Here is a 27484-nt window from a genome sequence, read left to right as displayed (position 1 = left end):
TTCATGTTGTCCAGCTTTTTACTTGTTAGCACCGAGTGACGCCTTCCAACTCCTCATATGCAAGAAACTGGAAGTCAGATGAGGGCCTTGTAGCATTAAAATGAGTACAGTGCTGGGCAACCAGGGTGGTTTGGGACTCTACTTGGGAGTACAGAAATCTGGGATCTTGTCTTGGCTCTGGTGAACCCCTGTGTCTTAGAGCTTCAGTTTCCTTTTTTATGAAAAGAGAGAGGGTTGACTATGGGCTTCTTTCCAGCTACCTTTTCATTGCACAGGATCTGATTTCCTTTATGCTGGGTGGTGTTAAGGAATGGCATCTGGATTTAAAATAATGGAGCCTCCTATCTGGGAGATGAAACATAAATTATCTTGTTAATCATTTTGTTTTCTTTTGACTTGGGATAATCTTGGCTTGGAAGGCACAGTGACCTGTGCTCTCAGAGAAAGGGCTCCCTGCTGCTTTCACCCATTGTGATGTTTGTTATGCAGCAGGGAGTTTTCTTCCCTGTACACCACCCGTTGGACAACAGAACGATCCTTGCTAAAGATAGAAATATGATATTCCGTTCCTTTTGGTTGACTTTCACTTAAAGCAGTGGTTCTCAACCTTCTGGCTTGTAATAAAAATCCTCTTGCTTTTGCATCAAGTTTCGGTCTCCGCGTTTGACTTGGGGTCGTCGCCCCCTCCGTCGGACTCACCGGGGGTCTTGGGACCTTACACAGCCAAGGTTGAGAACCACTGCTCCGAAGGGCTGGTATTGGATATAAAAAGCAGTTTGTCCTTCCCTGCGTTTCTCTTCCTTCCATTTATCTTTTTTTCTTTTTTTTTTTTTTCCTTCTATTTATCTTAAAGGATCCCTATTTGGTGGTAAAATGGAATCAGTACAAAGAAAGACCGGAAAGAACGGACACGACTAGTTTTGTCCTTCGCGCCACCCCGTAGTTTGCGGCCGCCGCCGGGGACGCGCGCGTTTTTGAAAGCCCGGCGGGTTCCAGTCTCAACGACCATAGCAGGAGGTGTGCTTGGCCGTCGCGACGCGGAAGTAGCCGCGGGGTCCTGTTGGCGGCCCCTCGGGACCACTTTTTCAGGTAACCTTGGCCGGGGCCTCTCGTCTGCCGGCTCCTCTTCCACCTGGAGCGCGAGCGCCGCGCCGCCCGGGTAAGTGGGTGTGGGGGGCCCTTTCCGCGCGGGCCCGGGTGCCTGGTCGAGCGTTGGCGTAACAGCTCGCGGCCTCGCAGGAAAGTTGAAGACGCTGGAAAGCGGGCGTTAAACTGGGAATTCTCTTAGGATCCTTTCCTGCGACCCAGACCCCAGAATCACGGGGTAGGATGGGGATTTGGTGGGAGAAGTTGTTCTTTCTCGAAGCGAAGCCCGGCCGTCTGCCCTGGTGGTGGCAGCTCCGTGGGCGGGTACGTCGGTCAGGCAGGTGGGGGAGCCCCGGCCTGGCCAGCTGCAGTGGGTTCCGGAGGGCTCGCGGGGAGGCCCCCCTCCAGGCCGGTGTTGGCGGTGCACCAGATCCGAACACCAGGCCGGATGCCGGGTGGGAACTGTCGTCTCGATTTCCGCTCTGCAGGGAGTTAGAGCCGGTGAAGGGTCTGTGGCCGGGACGGGGGGGCTGGAGTTGGAGGGAGAAGGGCGAAGCACAGTTCCCTGCTTCGAACCCCGCAACTAACGTCGTCCCCGGCTTCCAGGTGAGCTGACGGCGCAGGTGGAGGGAGGATGTAAACCACCGGCCTCTGTGAACTCCCGGACTAGGGAGTGAACGGGCTGTGCCGCCGTCCCCAGGAGTCCTCCAGAGGGCGCCCCGGGTGCGGGCCCTCGGGGATGATCCGATCAGAACTTACGCCCCGCGCGCGCCCCCCCGCGGTGCTCCTGTGGGCTTATCTACACTTAGCGGCGCCGCGGTGTCTCTCTTTAGCCAGATGGTGGCTGACAAGTGAATGGAAAGGGGATCTTGAGTGTGAATCGAAAGGCAGTGGTGATTGTAGCTACCTTTAAAAACAATGAACAGACGCCTTGTTAATAGAAAAGTAAAGCCGGGCCTTTGAGATGATTTCTTTTTCCTTGGCACAGAGTTTTCAAAGGTGCCGCGTATTAAGGGCTCTACAAGAAATTAAAGCAAGTATTTTTTATAGGCAAACCAAATGAGCTTTAGACATGTAGGAACGGTTTGTTTTACAGTAAGTAACGAATAATATGAAACCTCACTATTTTTTAAAATATATTTTATTGATTTTTTACAGAGAGGAAGGGAGAGGGATAGAGAGTTAGAAACATCGATGAGAGAGAAACATCGATCAGCTGCCTCCTGCACCCCCCCCCCCCCCACTGGGGATACGCCCGCAATTAAGGTTTGTACCCCTGATGGGAATCGAACCTGGGACCCTTCAGTCCGCAGGCCGTCGCTCTAGCCACTGAGCCAAACCGGTTCGGCGAAACCTCACTATTTTTTAAAAAAGAAAAATTAATTTATTTGTAAAAAAGGTTCTATAAGAAATATGTTATGGAAGAAATAGAAAGCCCGGATTAACTTGCATGTATGTGCAGTATGTACATTTTATTTGCATAGACGATTTTTATAATAGCTAATTGAGATGTAATTCACGCAGCATAAAATTCATCCTTTGAAAGTATATAATTCACACATATGTAATACCCTTTGTAATACTGTAAGCAATAAAAAAAAAGAAAGTATATAATTCAGTGATAGACTCAATCCCATTGTTGAATATATTCAACCACTACCTAATTTAGAACATTTTCATCACCCCCAAAAGAAGCCCCACACCCACTTCCTCCCTTCCTCCTAACCCCCTGGCAGCTGCTAAGCTATTTTTGTCTGGATTTGCCTATTCTGGACATTTCGTGTAAATGGAATTACCTATTCATTCATCACCTGTTGGATATTTCTGTTCCCTTTTTGGGGGCTGCTATAAATAATGCTGTTTGCATAGACAATTTCTTTAAAGGGTGTGAAAGACCTGTTAACTATTAGGAAGTGTGAGAAGGAGATTGACTCTTTACCTTTTTGTAGTGGCGATTTTTTTTAACCAACTTAATATATTTTTAATTAAGACAAAAAATGCCCTAGTTGATTTGGCTCAGTAGGTAGAGTGTTGGCCTGGGAACTGAAGGGACCCAGGTTCGATTCCCATCAAGGGCACGTGCCTTAGTTGCAGGCTCAATCCTGGCCCCCGCCTTGTGCAGGAGGCAACATATCACAAGTGAGACACATCTATGTTTCTTTCTCTCTGCTGGGTTTGATTGGTTGTGAGCGCGATCCCTAGTAGGGGTAGTAGTGCAGGAAGCAGTAGATGGATGTGTCTCTCTCATCAGTGTTTCTATCTCTTTCTCCCTTCCTCTCTAAAATAAAAGAACAAAACAAAAAACTATATATAAAAAAATATATAGTATTATATATAGTATTATATAGTGAAAAAATCTTTCACTAATAGTATGGCCTTGGGTAAGGAATTGTACCTGTCTGGGTTTCAGTTTTCTCATTTCTCATGTAAATAAAATTGGACTAGATATTTTTCTTTTTTAAAAATATTTTTTTACCATGAGTGAAAACTTTATCGCTCCAAGCAATTTACATGAATGTCACCAGCACCTCATTGGGGCAAATATATAAAAAGCACAATCTTCTCAGCTAATGCACTGTACAGAAGCTTCCCAGGCCACACCCTCTGCACAACGGTTGCATTTCAATGGCAGCAGCTGTACTTGCTGGAGCCTCCTTTGCAGGTGCAGTTCTAGGCACACTTGGTGGGGCTGGGGGAGCAGTAGCTTTTTCAACATGTTTTACAGTTGCAAGCTGTGCATTTGTAGTTGTCTCTACAGATGCATTTTCCTCCAGACCATCAGGAGCATTCCCTGGGGTCCATGGTCCAGGTGTCTAAGAGGCTCCCGTGCTGGAGAAGGGAGGCTCTGGACTAGATCATGATCTTTTTCAGTTCTCAAATTTAATGCTTAATATGATAAAATGAAAGCTACTATAGGAGGTTTTTCTTAATGAATTAGAGTTGTGTTCTTTATAACTGCAATGTAACTTTCAATTTATTTTTATCATAGGACCTAGATTGATTATTACAATGGAAGAAATCAATAATTTTAAGACACCAAGCAAATTATCTGAAAAAAGAAAATCTGGTAAGATAGGTATACTAGTAAAACCTTTTTTCATTGTTATTGTTATTAGAACTGTAGTTTGATGCTTTAATTACCACCCACAAATTTAGATTAAGTCCTCTTTATAATGTTGGTCTTAACAAATTAGACTTACTTTATCATCCTGGCCATGACCTGATTTCCTTTATTCCTGATTATCTGAATGTATGTTGAACTTTTCAGAATCTATTGGGATAGTTTTATTTTTTAGTCTGTCAATATGGTAAATTCTGTTAATTTTAAAATGTTAAACCAAACTTTCACTCCTGAGGTAAAGCCAATTTAGTCATGAGGTATTTTATATATTGCTTGATTCACTTTGCTAATATTTTCTGTGTTCAAGAGGGATATTGGACTGTTGCTGTTTTTTGGGGGTTTTTGGAATGTCTGTCTAGTTTTGGTATCAGGGTATTCTGTATTCATAAAGTAAGATGGGAAGTGTTCCCTTTTCTTGAAGAGTATATGTAGAAGTAATATATTTCTTCTTTAAATGGTAGAATTCACCAGTAAAGCCATATGGGCCAGAAGTTTTCTTTATAGGAAGTTTTTTTTTCTTCAGTTTTTTATTTTAATATTATATTAATATTTTAAGAAAAAGATCTTAAATATAATAATGTTACATACAATAAACAATATCTCAAGAAAAACGATTTTAAATATGATAATGTTACATGCAATAAATACCAGTTATTCAAGAAAAATGATCTTATATATAATAATACTAGAGGCCCAGTGCAGGAAATTCTCCAACTGCTGGCCAGGGCCTTCCTTCTTTCTGCGCCGAACCCTGGTGGTCAGCGCATGTCATAGCAAACAATTGAACTCCTGGTTGGTCGAACTCCAGAGGGGACACTTTGCATATTAGGCATTTATATACATACTAGAGGCCCGGTGCACAAAAATTTGTGCACTGGGGGGGCGGTCCCTCAGCCCGGCCTGTGCCCTCTCGCAGTCTAGGACCCCTCGTGAGATAACGCCCTGCTGGCTTAGGCCTGCTCCCGGGTGGCAGAGGGCAGGCCCAATCCCTAGGTGCAGCCCCTGGTTGGGCTCAGAGCAGGGCCGATTGGGGAGTTGGGGCGCCGCCCCCCTGTCATGCACAGAGCAGGACGGATTGGGAGGTTGCGATGCCACCCTCAGTCACGCTCAGGGTAGGGCCGATTGGGGGGTTGGGGCACCGCCCCCTGTCACACTCAAGGCAGGGTCGATAGGGAGGTTGCGGCGCCACCCCCTGTCACGCACAGAGCAGGGCCCATCAGGGTGGTTGGGGCTCCTTACCCTGTCATACACAGAGCAGGGTTGATCAGGAGGTTGGGGAGCTCCCCCCTGTCACGCACAGAGCAGGGCCCATCAGGGGGTTGAGGAGCTCCCCCCTGTCATTCACAGAGTAGGGCCGATAGGGGAGTTGGGGCACCGCCCCCTGTCAAACATACAGCAGGGTGGATCAGGGGGTTGGGGCGCCGCCACTCTCACACTCAGGGCAGGGCCGATGGGGAGGTTATGGTTCTACCCTGTCACAAACAGAGCAGGGCCCGTGGGGGGGGGCGGGGGGAGGTGGTTGGGGCACCGCACCCTGTCACACACAGAGCAGGGCCGATCAGGGGGTTGGGGCGCCGCAGCCTGTCACACACAGAGCCGCAGGGCGATCAGGGGGTTGGGGAGCTCCCCCCATCAGTCACAGAGCAGGGCTGATCAGGGGGTTGGGGCGCCTTCCCCTGTCACGAACAGAGCAGGGCGGATAGGGAGGTTGTGGCCCCGCCCCCTGTCACACACAGAGCCACAGGGCGATCAGGGGGTTTGGGCACTGCCCTCTGTCACGCTGATCCCGGTGCTGGGAGGCATATTACCCTTTTACTATATAGGATAGAGGCCTGGTGCATGGGTGGGGCTGACTGGTTTGCCCTGAAGGGTGTCCTGGATCAGGGTGGGGGTCCCCACTGGGGTGCCTGGCCAGCCTGGGTGAGGGAATGATGGCTGTTTGCAGTTGGTCACACATCCTTCAGGGTGGGGGTCCCCACTGGGGTGCCTGGCCAGTCTGGGTGAGGGGCTGAGGGCTGTTTTCAGGCTGGTGGGTGACGGAAGCTCCCAACTGCTCCTTTTTTTCTTTTTTTTTTTTTTATTCTGGGGCAGCTTTAGCTCTGAGGCTCCAGCTCTTAGGCCTCTGCTGCTAAAAGCAGGTATCTGGTTTGTTTGCGTTCTATAGTCTAAACAATGTATAACTCCAACTCTGAGATCCCGGCTCGCTGAAAGCAGGTTTTTGGGGTTTTGTTTAGCTTCTGTATTTGTTACAATGTTTCAAACTGCAGGCTCAGAGGCAGGCAAGGCAGGTGGGGAACGTTGGAGTCCTCCGTCACTGAAGCAAGCAAGCCTCATGTTAGTTTCAAGCTGCCTGACTGCCGGCCGCCATCTTGGCTGCAGTTAATTTGCATATCGCCCTGATTAGCCAATGGGAAGGGTAGCAGTCGTATGCTAATTACCATGTTTCTCTTTTATTAGATAGGATATAGATTACATGCAATAAACATTAATATGTAAATAATAAAAGGATTTTAAGTATAATAATATTACCAAAACTGTACTAACATAGTATGATATCACAGAAGTTGTAGGAAATATTAAAAATCTGCAAATAACAGGATTATTTCTATTATATTCTAGAATACTTTTTTCTCCTCTGACTCTTTGTTCATCAGTTTACGTTGTTCATTATATTCCACAAATGAGTGAGATCATATGATATTTATTTTTCTCCAACTTGCTTATTTCACTTAGCATGATGCATTTAAAGTCTATTTTGTTGGATATGAATACTGCTACTCCAGCTTTTTTATCTTTTCCATTTGCATGGAAATTTTTTGTTCACCCCTTCACTTTCATCCTGTGTGTCTTTTGTTTTGAGGTGGGTCTCTTGTAGACAGCATATGATTGGATCATGTTTTTGTATCCATTCAGCTACCCTACACCTTTTGATTGGAGTATTTAATCCATTTACATTTAGGGTTATTATTGAGAACTACTTATTTATAGCCATTTTAATTTTGTATGGCTAGGTTTCTCTCTCTGTTTCTTCTCAGCATTCTCTTACAGCAATCCCTTTAGCATTTTTTGTAATGCTAGCTTGGTGGTGATGAACTCCTTTAGTCTTTTTTTGTCTGGGAAGCTGTTTATTTGACCATCTATTTTGAATGATAGCCTTGCTGGATATAGTAATCTTGGTCTCAGATCCTTGCTTTCCATTACCTTGAGTACTTCATGCCATTCCCTTCTGGCCTGTAAAGTTTCTGATGAGAAATCAGGTGTCAGCCTCATGGGAACTTCTTTGTAGGCAACAACTTTCTTTTCTTTTGCTGTCTTTAAAATTCTCCCTTTGTCTTTAATTTTTGGCATTTTAATTATGATATTATGATGTGTCTGGGTGTGGGTCTGTTTGGGTTCTTCTTGTTTGGTGTTCTCTGTGCCTCCTGAACTTGTGTGACTTTTTCCTTTTCCAGGTTAGGGAAGTTTTCTATCATTATTTCTTCAAACACCTTCTCTATTCCTTTCTCCCTTTTTGCCTCTTCTGGCATTCATACTATTCTAATATTGTTACATTTCACATTGTCCCACAGCTCCCTTAGGCGGTCCTGTTTTTTAATTGTTTTTTCTTTCTGGTTCTCTAATTGAGTGATATTTTCAACTCTGTCTTCTAATTCACTGATTCGATCCACAGCTTCCCCTAATCTGCTGTGTATTCCTTCCAATGTGTTCTTTATTTGTATGTCATTCTTTATCTCAGACTGTTCTTTTTTCATAGTTACTATATCTTTTTTCATATTGTTGAGCATTTTTATTTATTTTTATTTTTTTAATATATTTTATTGATTTTTCACAGGGAGGAAGGGAGAGGGATAGAGAGCTAGAAACATCGATGAGAGAGAAACATCGATCAGCTGCCTCTTGTGCACTCCCCACTGGAGATGCACCCACAACCAAGGCACATGCCCTTGACTGGAATCGAACCTGGGACCTTTGAGTCTGCAGGCTGATGCTCTATCCACTGAGCCAAACCGGTTAGGGCTTGTTGAGCATTTTTAACATCATTACTCTGAATTCTGTTTCAGATAAATTTCTTATCTCTTTCATTTATTTATCTCTTTTTCTGGAGAATTCGCTAGTTCTTTCATTCGGGGGTTCTTTCTTTGTTTCCTCAGTTTGGTTGTCTCTTTGGGTTTGTGACTATGTTTTATATAGATCCTCTATACCTCTCAATCTCTAGTGCAGGATAGTGTTAAAGGTTGTTTCTGACTTATTGGATCAGGCAAAGACTCCAAACCTCCAGAGACTGCCTCTGTCCACAGACTAGTAGGATTCCGACTTGAATTGCCCCCAGCCAGGCAATGGTCCTCAGGTGTGGCAAGACTCTTCCCCCAAGGCAAGGCAGATGTCTATGTGGGAAAGATGTCCTCCACAGTGTGAGGGAATTACACAGCGCGAGAAACTTGGGGTGTCTGCCTTCTGAGCTCTATCCCCCGAGTCCCCAGTCATGAGTTCTGCTCTTACAGCTCCAGTCCACTTCACTGTCCCTCTGCCAGAGCACAAGGTGGGTGGCTCAGGGAATTTTTGTGCGTTGGCTCTTTAAGAGGGTGCCCGAACTTTTAGCTGCCACTCCTTGGCAGACAACATCCCACTGCTTTTCACAGCTAGATGTGGGTACCCTCCTCAGTTTTGGTGCTCTCTGCTAGGGAGCCCAACTTCGGGATTAGATCCCAGAGTTCTCAGTGGCACCCCCACCCCCACCCCCCCCAGCTGAGATATCTCTCCGGGACTTCAGTTGCCATCTTTGGGTGCCCCACCAGTCCTCTAGCGCCTCTGCCCCTCCTACCAGTCTCTATGCGGTCTCCACCTTTGGTCCTTGGGCATCAGGGTTCTCTCCTGTGAGTTTTCCATTGATTATTCAGGAAGCCTTTCCGTATTTCACTTGCTATTCCAGCTTGTTCCTGGGAGCATGTCCATGCAGAACCCTCCTACTCTGCTGCCATTTTAAATCTCCAAATTGTTTTGAAGTTTTATTTTTTACCTATGAATTGAACTGAGTCCTAAATTTGTCTAGTTTTCCTGGATGTTTAGCTACAGCTCTCCAGACTAATACTTACTTTCTTCCCATCCTTAGCCTTGGAATCAATGACTACTAAAATCTTCTTTATAGGAAGATTTTTAACTGTGACTTCACAGTTAAAAATCTTCTTTATAGGAAGATTTTTAACTGTGACTTCACAGTTAATTGATATTGGGCTATTCAAGTTATCTATTTCTTCTTGTGTAAACTTTGTTAGTGTTTTTCAAGGAATTTGTTTATTCTAAGTCAGCCGTGGGCAAACTACGGCCCGCCGGATCCAGCCCGTTTGAAATGAATAAAACTAAAAAAAAAAAAGACCGTACCCTTTTATGTAATGATGTTTACTTTGAATTTATATTAGTTCACACAAACACTCCATCCATGCTTTTGTTCCGGCCCTCCGGTCCAGTTTAAGAACCCATTGTGGCCCTCGAGTCAAAAAGTTTGCCCAACCCTGTAATCTAAGTTGTCAAATTTATGTGCATAAAGTTATTTATGACATACTCTTACTACCCTTTTAATGTCAGTAATGTCAGCAGGGTCTGTGGTGATATCTTTTTGATTTCTGGTACTGATTTTTCTTCCTTGATCAGTTTATCTTGGTGAATGTTTCATGCAATTGAAAAGATCACATTTTCTACTGTTTTTTGGTATAGTGTTACATAAATATCAATGAGGCCAATCTAGTTGACTTACGTTGAACAAGTTCAGGTCTTCTGTATCCCTATTGATTTTCTGTCTATTCTGTTACTGAGAGAGGTGTATCTTCAACTACAATTGTGGATTTGTCTATTTTTTAAAATATGTTTTTACAGAGAGAGAGGAAGTGAGAGGGAAACATCAGTGAGAGAAACATTGATTGGCAGCCTCCTACACGCCCACACTGGGGATCAAGCTCACAACTCCCAGGCATGTGCCCTGACTGGGAATGGAACCAGTGACTTCTTATTTCATGTGTTGATCCTCAACCACTGAGCCATATCAGCTGGGCTTGATTTGTCTAATTTTTTCTTTCCATTCTATCACTTGTTTTACATTTTTTGAAACTTGTTATTAGGTACATATACATTTAGGAAGGTTTATTCTTTGATGAATTTACCCCCTTACTGATATGAATTGTTTTTATTTATCTGATGTTGTACTCTCTTCTAAGTTCACTTTATGTGATATTAATTGAACCACTCCAGTTTGATTAGTGTTTGAATATTATGTTTTACAACCCTTTACTTTTAACCTATTTGTGTCTTTATATTTAAAGTGAGTTTATTACATAGCATGTAGTTACTTATGTCTTGTTTTGGTTTTATCATGTCAACTTCTGCCTTATATTGGACTGTTTAGTCACTGTCTACATGTGGCTATTTAAATTTAGATTCAAATGAATTAAAACTAAATAAAATTATAAATTTAGTTTCTTAGTTATACTAGTCACATTTCTATCATGACAGGAAGTTCTATTGGATAACACTGTGTAGACCATTTACATTTAATGTAATTCTCTATGGTTGGATTTAAATCTATTTTTTTTATTGTCCATAGCAAATTGGTGATATCCTTATTTTTCTTCCTAATATTTTTCTCTGTGCTTCATTTTTTTTTTTAATATATTTTTATTGATTTCAGAGAGGGAGGGAGAGGGAGAGAGAGATAGAAACATCAATGATGAGAGAGAATCATTGATCGGCTGCCTCCTGCATGCCCCCTGCTGGGGATTGAGCCTGCAACCCAGGCATGTGCCCTTGACTGGAATCGAACCTGGGACCCTTCATTCCGCAGGCTGATGCTCTATCCACTGAGCCAAACCAGGTAGGGCTGTGCTTCATTTTTGATATTTTTTGTTGTTTTGTCTTAAAATTTAGTGACCTTTTGCTCTAAGATGGTATCATTCTTATACTTTGTATTTTTCATTTCTCTTAAGTTCATTAGGATCTTTTTTAATTTTTCTGTCTTAATTTGTTATGCTCACATTTTCCTTTACATCATTAGTGTATTTTTTAAGATTTATATGTTAAGGCTTTTATCTGCTACTTCTATATCTGTATGTTTCTATTGGTTTATTTTTCTCCTGGAAAGGGTCATATTTTCTTGCTTCTTTCATACCTGGTAATTTTTTATTGGCTGTGAGAGATTTTACATGGTTAAGTGCTGAACTTTATTCCTTTGAAGGGTGTGTGATTTTGTTGTGCTGAACCTGCAGTTAAGTTTCCTGCACATTGGCTTTTTTCTTTTGAGTCTTGCTTTTAGGCTTTGTTCTAAATTTTTTCCTTAGGCTAAAATTTAGCTGCACTACTAAGTTATGACCCTTTAGAGCAGCGGTTCTCAACCTGTGGGTCGCAACCCCTTTGGGGGTTGAATGACCCTTTCACAGGGGTCGCCTAAGACCATTGGAAAACACATATATAATTATATATTGTTTTGTGATTAATCACTATGCTTTAATTATGTTCAATTTGTAACAATGAAATTGGGGGTCACCACAACATGAGGAACTGTATTAAAGGGTCGCGGCATTAGGAAGGTTGAGAACCACTGCTTAAAGGACTTTATTCAATGCCCTGTGTTAGAGTTACCACACTCTGGCTGATCGTAAGTGAACTATTCCTAGACCTGTGTCATCTCCCATCATGATTTAGCCTATTACTTGGGTTTGGTGGTTTCTTTAGCTTTGGGGAATCATGTCCATTATATGTACAGAAAGTATTTAGTCAAATGCTTAAAGGGAGATCTCTTTTTAGATCTCTGGAGCTTTCTTATTTTGTGGCTTCCTCTTTAGTTCTCTGCTCCATAAATTCTAGCTATTTAGGTTTCCTTGACCTATGACATCTCTCTCCTCAACTTGACAAGACCTCTGAGCTCTGTTTCTTTGTGCTTTGTCTAGAAACTGCTTTTTAGCAGTAAGTTAGGGTAACGATAGGGATCCCCCCATTTGTTTCTCTTCTCTCAAAGATCACAATCCTGCTCTGCCTATTGTCAGGTATATGAAAACTGTTATATTTTGTCAAGTTTTCTAGATGGCAATTCCAAGGGCAGTTAATTATTCACTAGCAAAAATAAGACTTCTATATTTTATTTTTTTTTATGACTATATAATGTTTTGTAATATAGATGTACTATAATTATGACTAATGATTATTACTAAGGGGTGTTTTTCTGCAGCCACAAAAGTGAATCCCAATCCTATATAATAAAAGCCTAATATGCTAAGTGTCCGGTCAACCGGTCGGCCGTTCAACCAATCAAAGCATAATATGATAGATATGCTAGGCCGCTCAACTGCTCGCTAGGATGTGCACTGACCACCAGGGGGCAGATAGTTGACCAGTCGACCAGTTGCTGTGACATGCACTAACCACCAGGGGTTAGCTTGCTGCTGGGGTCCGGCTGATTGGGACTGAGTGAGACGGGCCGGACATGCCCTAGAGCCCTCCCATAGTCCCTCCCCAGCTGGCCAACCTCCCACATTCCTTCCCGGCCCTGATTGTGCACCGGTGGGGTGCACCAGTGGGGTCTCTCGGCCTGGCCTGCGCCCTCTAGCAATCGGGACCCCTCGGGGGATGTCGGAGAACTGGTTTCAGCCCGATGCCACAGGCCAGGCCGAGGGACCCCACTGGTGCACGAATTCGTGCACTGGGCCTCTAATATTCAAATATATATGCTTGCATACATGTATGTGTATGATGTCTTTGGGCACATGCTGTACTGAGGTGTTGGCAAACTATTTGTAAAGGGCCAGATAGTAAATAGTTTAGACTTTAGACTTTGTTGGCCACACAGAAACACTATTGTATATTCTTATTTTACCTGTTTTTGTGTGTGTGTTTCTTTTAATCAACCCTTTCAAAAACATTTCTTAACTTCTGGACCATATAAAAACAAGCTTCAGTGTTACTGTAAGATAGAACTCCAAAAGTAGACTTGACCAAGGGGTCTCCATTTAAAATTAGGGTGGATAGTGTCAAATTGCTCTCCAAAAGATTATGCCAATTAATACTCTTAACAATAGTGTATTGCAAATGTTCAGATGCATTTGCAGAAGTCTTTTCAAATACTAATTTTTAATTCTTTCTGACACTTAGTGTTATGTTCAACTCCATGTATAAAAATTCCTGCCTCTCCGTTTATGCAGAAGCTTGGCTATGGCACAGGGGTAAATGTCTACCTTATGAAAAGGTGAGTACACGATTTTAGATTAACCTTTTTACATGGAACCATAGTTCAACTGTACTTGGAGACAAAGGAAAATTCAAGTATTTAGATTTGAGGTATGTTCCTGATCCTGCTATATTCAGTCTCAGAACCTTTTATAACTTTACCAGAGCTCTCTACCTGGTATACATTTCTTTTAACTTTTCTCCTAATTAATTATTAAAGGAACAGTAATCTACCTTATAATTTTTCCTTGGCTTTATGGGAAGGGAAGCAGCCTGACTAACACAATATGTTTTTAGGTTTATATTGTTTCTAGATAGAAATGCTTTCTTTAATATAAAGCTAATTAATTGAGAATAGCATAGCAATAATATGTAAGTGGGTGTCTCGAAGCATTTTGGCCACTTAAACACTCCTTTTGTGTTTGTGTGCTGTTTTGTGAACATGTGTTTTTTAGTGAATAAAAACTCAGTCATCTAAGTTATTTTGAAAGAAAAAAATTTTTGTAGACTCATGGCTAGTCTCATTTTTTTCCTCTTTCTTAAAAAATTGTCTTTAAATGTAAGTGTATTGTTAATAAAGTTCTACTGTATATAACAATCAAAAAGCTTCATATGGTGGCTGATTGAAAAGTAGCAGTCCCTGCCTGATTCTACTACTACTTGTAATGTGTCCCTGTCAGCCTGGGATTTTCCTCTCCTGGTAACCTGGAGATTGCCTTTGTTTCTCAGGTGAATTGGATCTTCTGTTGTTCTGTACCTCATGTCTTACTATTTCTTAGTTTACATCTTGTTTTGTTTGAGGACATTTGGTAGCTCCATATGAAAAAGTACACAGAGGTACCTTTTAAAAAATATATATTTTTATTGATTTCAGAGAGGATGGGAGAGATAGAAACATCAATGATGAGAGAGAATCATTGATTGGCTGCCTCCTGCACGCCCCCTACTGGGGATCGAGCCTGCAACCTGGGCATGTGCCCTTGTCTAGAGTCGAACGTGGGATCCTTTAGTCCACAGGCTGACGCTCTATCCACTGAGCCAAACCGGCTAGGGCAGGGGTGGGCAAACTTTTTGACTCGAGGGCCACAATGGGTTCTTAAACTGGACCAGAGGGCCGGAACAAAAGCATGGATGGAGTGTTTGTGTGAACTAATATAAATTCAAAGTAAACATCATTACATAGAAGGGTACGGTCTTTTTTGTTTTAGTTTTATTCATTTCAAATGGGCCAGATCCGGCCCGCGGGCCGTAGTTTGCCCACGGCTGGGCTAGGGCCACAAGAGATGCATTTTTGAGAATTGGCATTTCTAAAATGTTTTCATTCTACACTAATACTTGAATGGCTCTTTTTGTTTTTCTGGGCCAGAATTCTTGTTTGGACATAATTTTCCTCCACAACTTTGAGGACATTGTTCCATTATCTGTTAGCCTGCAATGTTGCTGCTGAGAATTCTGAAGCCTTTCTGATTGCCGTTTCTTTTGTTACCTGTTTTATGTTATCTACTAGAGGCCTGGTGCACAAAAATTTGTGCAGGGGGGGGGGGGCGTTCCTTAGCCCAACCTGTGCCCTCTCGCAGTCTGGGACCCCTCAGGGGATGTCAACCTGCTGGTTTAGGCCCTCTCCCCGGGGGGATCGGGCCTAAGCTGGCAGTCAGACATCCCTCTGGGAGCCTGGGAGCCCTCGGGGGATGTCCACTTGCCAGCGGGGAGCAGGCCTAAGCTGCAGTTGGACATCCTTAGCGCTACTGAGGAGGCGGGAGAGGTTCCCGCCACCACCGCTGTGTTGGCAGCTGTCAGCCTGGCTTGTCGCTGAGCAGAGCTCCCCCTGTGGGAGCGCACTGACCACCAGGGGGCATCTCCTGCATTGAGCATCTGCCCCCTGCTGGTCAGTGTGTGTCATACTGACCAGTCATTCCCAGTTGTTCTGCTATTAGGGTCAATTTGCATATTACCCTTTTATTATATAGGATAGAGGCCTGGTGCATGGGTGGGGGCTGGCTGGTTTGCCCTGAAGGGTGTCCCGGAACAGGGTGGGAGTCCTGCTGGGGTGCCTGGCCAGCCTGGGTGAGGGGCTGAGGACTGTTTTCAGGCTGGCCACACCCTTTTCAGGGTAGTGGTCCCCACTGGGGTGCCTGGCCAACCTGGGTGAGGGGCTGATAGCTATTTGCAGGCTGGTCAAGCCCCCTAGTGGGGACCCTCACCCCATGGGGGTGTGGCCAGCCTGGGTGAGGGGCTGAGGGCTGTTTTCAGGCTGGCCACACCACTTCAGGGTGAGGGTCCCTACTGGGTGGGGTGCCTGGCCAGCCTGGGTGAGGGGCTGATGGCTGTTTGCAGGCTGGTCAAGGCCCACAGTGGGGACCCTCATCTCATGGGAGTGTGGCCAACCTGGGTGAGGGGCTTATGGCCGTTTTCAGGCTGGCTACAGCCCTTTCAGGGTGGGGGGCCCTACTGGGGTGCCTGGCCAGCCTGGGTAAAGGTCTGATGGCCATTTTCAGGCTGGCCATGGCCCCAGGCTGGAAGCAGGTATCTGGGATTTATTTATCTTCTATAATTGAAACTATGTAGCCTTGAGCGGAGCTCAGGGCCGGCCAGGGCAGGCGGGAAGCTTGGCTTCCTCCATCGCCGGGGGCAACCTAAGCCTTCTGCTCACTCCAATTCCATGGTCACTGCCATCTTTGTGATGGACTGATGGAGTGAGGGTGTGATGGTTAATTTGTATATTACTCTTTTATTAGATAGGATTCCTTCCAGTGTTCTGAACTTTGTATATTTATTTGTCACCAGTGTTCTGAAATTTCACAGTGACATGCATAGGTGTGGGATTCTGAAAATTCCTGTTCTTAAATTTTTAAGAAGTTATGTTTAAAATTCTTTACTGACATTTTTCACCCCTGTCTTCCTATTCTTTATGTGGATGTTCTACTTACTGGACTGATCTCTGTTTTTTCCCTGATTTTCCTATTTTCTCTTTGTTCTATTTTCCGAGAGATTTTCCCAACCTCATCTTCTGATACTTCTATTGAGTTTTTCATTTTTGTCTATTTTGTTTTTAACTAATTATCTGAAAGTTTTCCTTTTTAAAATGGCATCCTAAGTCTTTTGGGAGTGCTAGAAATGTTCTATATATTGATCTTGATGGTGATAGCATGTATGAAAACTCATTGAGCATTTAGTATGCATATGGTCATGAATTACTGTGTTCCTGTATGTTCACAGGCATTCAACTTTACCAATAAACCTCAAACTAAAGACCCTCTGCTTTAGCCCCTTTCAGAACTAGTTTTCAGTCTTGAGAAGCTGAGGAGACAGGGAATGGGCAACTGCCTAGAGATACAGTATCAGGAAGGGTATCGAGGAATCTACCTGCTTATGAATAAGTTCAAGAAGTTCATGGGGCCTGTTGTCATTTATTTCCATCTGCTTTCTAGCTTCCAAAAGTTTGTTGTGTCTGCTTTGTTATCTCCATCCTTGTTGGTGGGTATATGTCTTAAACTATCCATTTGTTTTTACATGACTGAGGCTTCAGCGGGATCAAAATTGTATATGTATGTTCAAGGTATCAGTGGCCTAAAGCAGTGGTTCTCAACCTTCTGGCTCTTTAAATACAGTTCCTCATGATGTGACCCAACCATAAATTATTGTCGTTGCTACTTCATAACTGTAATGTTGCTACTGTTATCATAATGTAAATATCTCATATGCAGGATTGTCTTAGGCGACCCCTGTGAAAGGGTCGTTCGACCTCCAAAGGGGTCGCGACCCACAGGTTGAGAACTGCTGGTCTAAAGTATATATATATATATATATATATATATATATATATATATATATATTTTAAATGTATTTTATTGATTTTTTACAGAGAGGAAGGGAGAGAGATAGAGAGTTAGAAACATCAATCAGCCACCTTCTGCACATCTCCTATTGGGGATGTGCCCGCAACCAAGGTACACGCCCCTGACCGGAATCGAACCTGGGACCTCTTAGTCCGCAGGCTGACGCTCTATCCACTGAGCCAAACCGGTTTCGGCTAAAGTATATTTTTAATGTTAAATGAAGTTTGCATCCCCAGAATAAACCCAACATAGTTTTGATGTATTATTTTTTAAATATATACTGATAGGTTTAGTTTGCTATTTGTTTAGAATTTTTGCATCTGTGATATAATTGATACTGACCTGTGGTTTTCATTTTATTGCTGTTTCTGTTTAATTTTTTTCTTATATATTTTTTATTTATTTCAGAGAGGAAGGGAGAGGGAGAGAGACATAGAAGCATCAATGATGAGACAGAATCATTAGCTGGCTCCTGCATCCACTGGGGTTCGAGCCCGCAACCTGGGCATGTGCCCTGACCAGGAATTAAACTGTGACCTCCTGGTTCATAGGTCAACCAACACTCAACCACTGAGCCACGTCAGCCAGGCTCTGTTTAATTTTTGTAATTAAGTTTATACTAGGCTCTTAACTCTTTTTCTTTCTATTCCTTGGAAAAAATTGAATGCTAGGTCTCTTGAAAGTTTAGTAAACTCACCTGGAAAGTTATCTAGGCTTTGTATTTCTTGTGGGAAGATTTTAAAATCCTGATTAAATTTCTTCTTTCATCAATTTTCTTAGATTTTTTTTCCTTAGAATTTGACCATTTTGTCTTTTAAATTTATTGTTTAAAAGTTTTATTATTTTTTAATCTTTATTTGTTGAAAGTATTACATATGTCCCCCTTCTACCCCCTTGATCCACTTCAGCCCACTAAAAGTTTTATTCACTTTTATTTTTTAACCTCTGCTGTTTCTGTAGTTATGTCCTCACTTTTTATTGCAATATTATTTGTGCCTCCTTTTATTTTTTTCCTTGTGCAATCTCTGTTTTATTAGCCTTTTCAGTAAACTAACTTTTAGCTTGATTAAGTATTTTATTCAGATTTTATAGTTTTTATCATTATATAGATCAGGATATTTTATGGGAAAGGTAAAGGATGGACTTGGTCACTGAATTCTAAACATTCAAGAGTTAAAACTTGAAACTTAAAAAATATATTTTTCATAAGATGATGATATGAAAGAGATTATCCCCAAATGCTCTTGTTATCTAAAACTGGAGGTATAAGAATAGTGTAGACAAACATATGAATGATAGATGTATATGAAATAAGAAATCTAGTGATCCTTTGAGTACATGTTTTTTGATTTAAAGAAGAAAAAGTCCTGCGGTCATAGAGGTATGCTTATGAGGGTAGTACAAAGCTAAATGGATTCTCAGTTCAATCTGTTGTTGTGTTCTTATAGATAAACTTTAACTTTTGAGGCTATTTTACTAACCTTTGTGCCTATATGCTGTATATACTTTACTTCCATAATTTGCTGTACTCATAAATAAATGGCTACCTTGTCAGGTAAATATTTCTCTGATTTTGTTTTACCTGTTTATTTATTTAGGTCTCAAAACATTTGCACTTTAAATATTAAGCCAGATAAACAACACAGTTTACATTTTCTCTCTCATTTATATCTTTATTATTACTGCCTTAAGCTCATGTCTTTAAGTATTCAGTGAAGGTAGAGATGGATTGGTTAGTGGAGAGGCATAATATTTGTTGGAGAAGAACAGTCTGCTGCTATATGGACGATTACATATGGGCCAAATGTTTCTTGTATATCTCTTATTTAAATTGTTTCTTAGAGATTAGTGTTTATTATTTAGCATTTTAGAACTTCTCTGTGGTACATATGGTTAAATGTTTGATAAGTAGTTGGTAGTGCAACATGCTTGGTTAGAAAAATTTAAAAATAGTAATCTTGAAGTTTAAAGTTTATGACAATCCATCTTTTTTCTTCTAGTTTTCTCTTTTTTATCCCTCCTTTCCAGCAATAGATATCAGACTACTCTTGTAATCAAGATATATCAGCTATTTATCTTCCAGATTGATAAGGAAATGTAGAAGAGGTGTTGATAGTGTAAAATTTTGTAAATTTAAAATAAAACAACAAATTATCAAGTCCTTTTCAAAAATTGGAAGTTCTTGTTAGTCATTTGGAAATAAATGTATTATGTTTATTATTATTTATACATTTTATGATTATTTTTTAAAGATCTCCAAGAGGCTTGTCTCATTCTCCTTGGGCTGTGAAAAAGATTAATTCTAAATGTAATGGTGATTATCAAAGTATGTATCAAAAGAGATTAACTGATGAAGCTAAGATTTTGAAAAACCTTCATCATCCAAGTATTATAGGTAAGTTTAAATTTTATTTGGTAGCAGGATCTTGTATATTATTCTGTTTATCAGAAACAGTTTATATAATTTCTTAACCATTTTCAGTAATAAAAATGAAGAGGATGGTGGTAGAGTTTGGTAAGAATCAAATTAAGGTAAACATTCTAAAATAAAAGTTAGTTTACATTTTTAGATGCTTAAGTATATATTTAAAACATCGTGGGATCACTTATATATGGAATCTAATGAACAAAATAAACTATGAACAAAAAAGACCCAGAGACATTAAAGCATGCAACAGACTGACTTGTTTCAGAGGGAAGGCAGGAGGTGGGGGGAAGAGATTAACCAATAAACTTATAAGCGTATATGCATAGCCCATGGATAGACAAGGCCTGGGGAGGAGGCAGAATCAGGGTGGAGAGAGTCAGTGGGGACATCTAATAATTTCAACAGTAAAGATAAATTTTAAAAAATAATAGTTTAAAAAATCATGGGAATAGTTAGTCGTGCCCTAGCTGCCTTGGCTCGGTGGATAGAGCGTCAGCCTGTGGACTAAAGGGTCCTGGGTTCAATTCCGGTCAGGGGCACATGCCTGGGTTTCAGGCTCGATCCCCAGTAGGGGGCATGCAGGAGGAAGCCCATCAATGATTCTCTCTCATCATTGATGTTTCTATCTCTCCGTCTCCCTTCCTCCCTGAAGTCAATACAAATATTAAAAAACATATTTTAAAAGAATAGTCATGATGCTGGTACTATGGAGAATTCAGGAATATAGAGTGATCTTCATTTAGATATAAGTAGGGCTCGAACCGTTATATTAAGGAATGCATAAGATATTTTAAAATTTTAATTTGTGATACTATTTGTAAAAACTGAAGGCATTTTAAATTAGATGACTGAATTAATTTTATAAATAACTAGAGGCCCGGTGCACAGATTTGTGCACTGGTGTGGTCCCTCAACCTGGCCTGTGCCCTCTTGCAATTTGGGACCCCTCGGGGCATCTTGGAGAGCTGGTTTCTGCCTGATCCCCACAGGCCAGGCCGAGGGACCCCACCAGTGCACGAATCCGTGCACCGGGCTGCTAATATGCATATAAGATCTTTGGTTAATCTCTTCCTGCCACCCCCCCCCCCCATGATTCATCAGTTTGTTCCATGTTTCCATGCCTGTGGTTTCCGCTCCTGCGCTGAGCGTCTGCCCCCTGGTGGTCAGTGTGCATTATAGCTACCAGCCAGTTGCTTAGGCTTTTTTATATATAAACTAGAGGCCCAGTGCACGAATTTGTGCATAATTGGGGGGCCGATGGCAGGGCCAGCTGGCCAGGGGGTAGGGGCTGCAGGAGGTTGGCTGTGAGAGTGCACTGACCACCAGGGGGCAGCTCCTGCATTGAGCATCTGCCCCCGGTGGTCAGTGCACGTCATAGTGACTGGTTGACCAGTCATTCAGGTTGTTCCGTCATAACGATTGCTTAGGCTTTTATATATACATAGATAGATAGCTGTTTCATTATATATTTGTCAGTGTTAATCAAGGTCCATTTTCAGTCACAGTACTATGAAAAACGTAAGTACTGTTGTCTTCCCTATTCTAGTAGAAAATGTTATGTTTCTTTAAGGTTATCGTGCTTTCACTGAAGCCAATGATGGTAGTCTATGTCTTGCTATGGAATACGGGGGTGAAAAGTCTCTAAATGACTTAATCGAAGAACGAAATAAAGACAGCCACGATCCTTTTCCAGCAGCCACAATTTTAAAAGTTGCTTTGAACATGGCAAGAGGGTTAAAGGTAACTGTACCATTATATTTTACGTGACATTTGTGGAACATTAGACAACTAAGTACAGCCTAGCCCAGCCGTGGGCAAACTACAAAAAAGACCGTACCCTTTTATGTAATGATGTTTACTTTGAATTTATATTAGTTCACACAAACACTCCATCCATGCTTTTGTTCTGGCCCTCCGGTCCAGTTTAAGAACCCATTGTGGCCCTCGAGTCAAAAAGTTTGCCCACCCCTGGTAGCCGGTGTGCCTCAGTGATTGAGCGTCAACCCATGCACCAAGAGGTTGCCCATTCAATTCCTGTTCAGGGTATGTGCCCAGGTTTTGGGCTTGATCCCCAGTGAGAGCCGTGCAGGAGGCAGCCAATCGATGTTCTCACTCATGGGTATTTCTATCTTCTTTTCCCTTTCTCCCTCTCTAAGAAATAAAAACATATTAAAAACAAAGCAAAACCACCCTAACTGGTTTGGCTCAGTGGATAGAGCATCGGCCTGTGGACTCAAGGGTCCCAGGTTCGATTCCAGTCAAAGGCATGTACCTTGGTTGCGGGCACATACCCAGTAGGGAGTGTGCAGGAGGCAGTTGATTGATGTTTCTTTCTCATCGATGTTTCTAATTCTCAATGGGGAAAAAAAGGAGACATATGTACTACTATTTGTAATACTTTAAACAATAAAGAAAAAAACAATAAAATATATTTAAAAAAAAAAAAACTCAGAAAAAAAAAACAAAGCAAAACCAAGTACATTACATACCTAATCACATGGTAGGATTCTTCTCCAACCCCGCAAAAGAAGGGGTTGCCTTGAGTCAGCGGTTCTCAACCTGTGGGTCGCGACCACTTTGGCAGTCGAACGACCCTTTCACAGGGGTCGCCTAAGACCATCCTGCATATCAGATATTTACATTATGATTTATAACAGTAGCAACATTACAGTTATGAAGTAGCAACGAAAATAATTTTATGGTTGGGTCACAACATGAAGAACTGTATTTAAAGGGCCGGAAGGTTGAGAACCACTGCCTTAACACATTGTTTGCGGGTAGTTTTTATTGTGCGCTAACAGGTGGCACGGGCCATTTTTGCAGTTGAATAGATTACCGTTATACCTGGAAGTACATACATAATTCACCATTGTATGTGTTAGAGACCCAAATTTTGTCCTTTGGAATTCGTATATCTGCATGTTAGCATCCCTTTAGAGCAATAAAAAAGTATAAAAATAAACGTATTTATATGTTACCCGCATTCTACCGCTAGTCTATAAAAAACGTATTAATACGTGTCCCGCGCTCTACTACCAGTCAACGTAAAATGTATAAATACGTTTCCCGCATACAATGTGTTAAGTGAAAGTTTCCTTATGGCAGCGGTTGCCAACCTTTCGGACCTCACAGACCACCAGTTGGTGACCCGCTGCCTTATGGAATATTTTATGTTACAGAGTGTACTATTTCCTTATTTTGAAAGACCTTCACATAGTCCGAAATAACGAAATAACCCAAGTTAGGCAGTTTTGCTTACAGAGATCACATGTTAGATTTAGTTATGAAAGGATTAAATTTAACACAAATTTATGATTACTGGGGGTGTAGCCTAACCCCCTGTTGATGTAAACAAGCTTCTTAACGATTGTTTTGTGGCCCTAGCTGGTTTGGCTCAGTGGATAGAGCGTCACCCTGCAGACTTGAAGGGTCTCGGGTTCAATTCTGATCAAGGGCACATGCCTGGGTTGTGGGCTCAGTCCTCAGTGGGAGGAATGCAGGAAGCAGCCGATCAGTGGTTCTCTCATCATGGATGTTTCAATCTCTCTCTCCCTTTCCCTTCCTCTCTGAAATCAATAAAAATATATTTAAAAAAAAAGATTTGGGATAGAGGTTTTGGCATCATGAATAGTCATCTATAGCAGCAGTCGCCAACCTTTCAGACCTCACGGACACCAGTGGTCAGTGGACCACCAGTTCGCGACTGCTGATCTATAAGTCAAGTGAAAATAGCTCTCAATTTTATGCAAATAAATGATTGTGCCTTTGGATGGACACAGTGTTAGAAATAAAAATAATTCCATATCCTAAATAACTTAAACAGAAGTAGTGATGGCCCCAGAAAACTGTTGGATGACTCAAATGCAGATTAGGTAATGATACTGATGTCAAAATTGTACCTTAGAGTTTAAATAAAATTGATATATGAAGTGTGAAATTGGAGAAAGGCAATATTTCTAAAGATACTTATTTTTTATTTTTAAATATATTTTTATTGATTTCAGAGAGGAAGGGAGAGGGAGAGAAACATCAGTGAATAGAGAGAATCATTGATTGGCTGCTTCCTGCCTGCGCCCCACTGGGGATCAAGCCCCCCCCCAACCTGGACATGTGCCCCAACCAGGAATCAAACAGAGACCTTCTGTTTCATAGGTCTACACTCAACTACCGAACCCTGCCAGTCAGGCTAAGTATATATTTTTAATAAGCGTATAGAAAAAAAAATTTTAAGTGGATAGGATAAACTAAATCAACAATTTGATTATTTAATAAATGACTTTAAATATATATAATGGAATTAATAAATTACGTATTTGAGCATATTGTCTTTATGATGGGCAACATTTAAATGAAGCACAGTGAGTATTTCAAGTTATATTCCAAGATTTTTGTCTGCATCACTTTCAAACCCAGTCATAGAGTAGATGCTCAAATGCTGATGAATGAACAAATAACAGGTTTGTAAGACATTTTTTATTATGGATGAATGTTGTTAGTTGTCAATTCTAAGAAAGGATTAATGTGTAAAACAAAAAATACTCTTAGATTATATTTCTGCTTCCTCTTCTTGTAGCCCTTTGTAGGGGAGGGATGGAGGGAGCGAGAGCAAGAGTGAGAGGAGAGGGGGAATGGGAGAGTGAAAGAGAGGGTAGGAGCGAGTGAGAGAGAAACATCTGTGAGAGAGTCATCAGTTGGTGAGAGAAGAGAGGGAGAGAGAGAGAGAGAAACATCAGTGAAAGAGAATCATTGATTGGCTGCTTCCGGCACACCAAGACCGGGAGTAGAACCACTGGATGCATGGGAAGATGCTCAACCAACTGAGCCACACTGGCGGGGCTTACTGATGTTTAAAGAGAGAGGAAACGGGAGGGAGAGAGAGAGAGAGGGAAACATCGATCAGTTGCCTCCTACACATGCCCTGACTGGGGATTGAACCCAAACCTAGGTACATGCCCCAACAGGAATCAAACCTACAACTTTTTTGTGTACGGGACAACGCTCCAACTAACTTAGCCACCTGGCTGGGGCTTCTGCTGTAGCATCTTTTGATATAAAAGTATTAAAAAGGGTTTGTAAATAAAAAGCTTATCGACAAGATTTCCAACATATCTCTTAGGTTTCTGGTATGTTTGACAGACCAAGATAACATGAGATATTTCCTTCTCTAGCTTCAAATAATTTGAAATGATGGTATAATCCTATAGTTTATGAAGGGAGTTCAAATTATATTTGTTTGAAGGTTATTTATGTGTATTTAGTTTGTATTTTTGTTCATATATGTTAAATTTTCCACTATTTTAGTATCTGCACCAAGATAAGAAGTTGCTTCATGGAGACATAAAGTCTTCAAATGTTGTAATTAAAGGTGATTTTGAAACAATTAAAATCTGTGATGTAGGAGTCTCTCTACCATTGGATGAAAATATGACAGGTGAGTAGTATTCTAATTTGTAAAATTTCTTTAATATAGTTTTAAAATTTCTAACTTTTACACGTTTAAATAAATAACTTTACATTCTTCAAAAATAAAAAACTATTCATAAAGTGTACAATAAAAATTATCCTTCCTGTATTTTTCACTCAGCCACCAGTCCCGTCTCTTGCCACATACACAGTATAAATTATTGTTTTCTTATTAATATATATTATAACTGAAGATAACTTTAGGAACTATTTCTAACCTAGATTGGGATTTTAAAAAAATGGTAGAAGATCTGGGAATAGAAAATGAAAAATTTTAAAAATATTTTAATTGTTGTTGTGAATCCTCACCCGAGGATATTCCTCCTGTTGATTTTTAGAGAGTGGATGGGAAGGAGAGAGGGTTGGGGGGAAGAGAGAGAGAAACATGATGCAAGAGACACACATTGATTGGTTGCCTCCCACACATGCCCTGACTGGGGCCCAGGACTGAACCTGCAACCCAGGTATGTGCCCTGGGCCAGGAGTTGAACCTGTGACCCTTTGGTGCCTGGGCTGATGCTCTAACCACTGATCCACACCAACCAGGGTGAAAATAAAATTTTAATAAGATTTTATAAAGGAATTCATTTAGCGTCAATACATTGACAAGGTTTGGGAAACTGATAGAAGAAGAAACTAGAGTGGAAGTAGGAGAGAGGTGCTAGCAAACGCCAGTATTCCACTTTTTGCCCCATCCCACCCCACTCATTCTTCTCACTTTATTGTAAACTAGTGTCCCCGTGCACAGATTCGTGCACATTGAAAGTTAATTAGAAGAAATATTTTAATATCTCTATTTGCGTCTTGCTAATGAAAAGAAAATAGGATTCTACTGAGTCTCCTATCTACCAACTCTAGGACTTCTGTAAGGATGAAATGAGATGTGGCATGGGAAAATGCTTCACAAACATTTGGTTAAACTGTAAAATGTTTGCACCTGGCTATAAAGCCAGTCAGGTTCCTGGGCTGAAGAAACTCCAAGGTTGCTAGTCTCTAGGGAGAGGAAGCCGGGCGTTGCTATGTGACATCATTACCTGGCGCCCACAGCAACCATTGCTGGGCTGGGCTAAGCTGTGGGCCCCACTTTGCGCCATGGGGTCTTGGCAGTGTTGGCTGCGACTTGGTGGGGTATTGCTCCAAGATGGTGGGGCCTGTGTTCCACTTGGGGGAAGCCTAGTGTTGGTTTGTCGGTTTTCTGTTTGCACATCATGATAGCTCCTGTGTTGTGTCTGCCCTGTGTTGGTCAGTGTGCATCATAGCTACCAGTCGGACGGACGAACACAGCCTTTTACATATATAGATACTGTTCATTCTCTTAGGGAATTTAAGTTTTATTCTTAGTGAGAACCAAGAGACAGCTTCAAAGAAAAAGCTTCTGCTTTTAACATATTTAATAACATTTAAATTTTTCTCTTTATATGAATGCTATTTAGAATACACACACACACACACACACACACACACACACCTTAATTTCCAGCTAAAGTTAAGGTCTATAAGTTGAATTGAAGGAAAAAGTCAAAATAAAGTCATGAACCCTCAGTCTAACTACTACAGATATGAAACTTTAGAAAAGGAGAATTTTTTAAAAAGAATAAAAATAAGTTTTTCTAACGTAATTTTCTCAATCCTTAATACATGAAGTAGATAAAACTAAGATGTAAAAAAAATTAAAAGACTGAGTAGATAAGGTCAGTCTATGCATTAGAAAATTGATTATATATATGGGTTAGGATATAAAAAAAACCCTTGGTTTACAAAAAGTAGAAGTAGCCTAATGTTTGATATTCATTGTCCTTAGTGAAATACATCTAGATATTAGTAACATAGTTGGAAACAATAAAGAAAAAAACACAAACAAATTTTTAAATTCAAAATACTTATAATTGATTCTAGGCTGAATGAAGAAATCAAATTCTAGTTGTAAAATATTTAGAAAACAGTGAGACTGTAATAACAAATTAAAAGCAATTTGTTAGGGTCAAAGCTACACAAAGGAACACATTTTCATTATTTAACCTTTATGAAGCTGAGTCATTTCCTGAGCAAAAGCCAATATGTGATTCGACTCTTTCCCTTTTCCCTGATTTAGCAATCATAGAAGCATAGAAATGGTATTTCTCTCAGCCTAATAATAGCATAGTTTGAAAAATGAAGAAACAGACACAGAGTAAATGTTTAAGGTTACAGAGCTTGTAAATGTCTTTGAACCCAGGGAAGACAATCCTGCTCTAGAGCAGAGGTCCTCAAACTTTTTAAACGGGGCCAGTTCACTGTCCCTCAGACATTCCACACATGTGCACTGTGGGCCTGGGACGAGTCGGCTGCTAAGCAGGACAGGCA

At 41.3% G+C, this 27484-nt stretch overlaps 1 protein-coding gene across 2 annotated transcripts in view; it reads left to right on the top strand.

Annotated features, from left to right (window-relative positions):
- The first annotated feature begins 994 nt into the window (after window positions 1–994).
- Window positions 995–27484, top strand: part of LOC308512531 (lymphokine-activated killer T-cell-originated protein kinase-like) — a 28160-nt gene continuing 1670 nt past the window's right edge. The window contains exons 1-6 of one of the 2 annotated variants that reach the window (XM_081115472.1): window positions 995–1089; window positions 4076–4153; window positions 13340–13433; window positions 19503–19645; window positions 21249–21418; window positions 24980–25109. In XM_081115472.1, the coding sequence (XP_080971598.1) occupies window positions 4096–4153; window positions 13340–13433; window positions 19503–19645; window positions 21249–21418; window positions 24980–25109 (595 nt within the window). In that variant the 5' untranslated portion in view covers window positions 995–1089; window positions 4076–4095. Of the gene's footprint in view, window positions 1160–4075; window positions 4154–13339; window positions 13434–19502; window positions 19646–21248; window positions 21419–24979; window positions 25110–27484 lie in introns of both variants that reach the window. The other variant, XM_081115471.1, reaches the window with a different exon arrangement.

The sequence above is a fragment of the Myotis nattereri genome (assembly GCF_964212035.1).
Source record: "Myotis nattereri genome assembly, contig: HAP1_SCAFFOLD_89, whole genome shotgun sequence".
Taxonomy (NCBI): domain Eukaryota; kingdom Metazoa; phylum Chordata; class Mammalia; order Chiroptera; family Vespertilionidae; genus Myotis; species Myotis nattereri.
The sequence above is the reverse complement of the archived record's forward strand: the minus strand, read 5'-3'. Positions and strand labels throughout refer to the sequence as shown.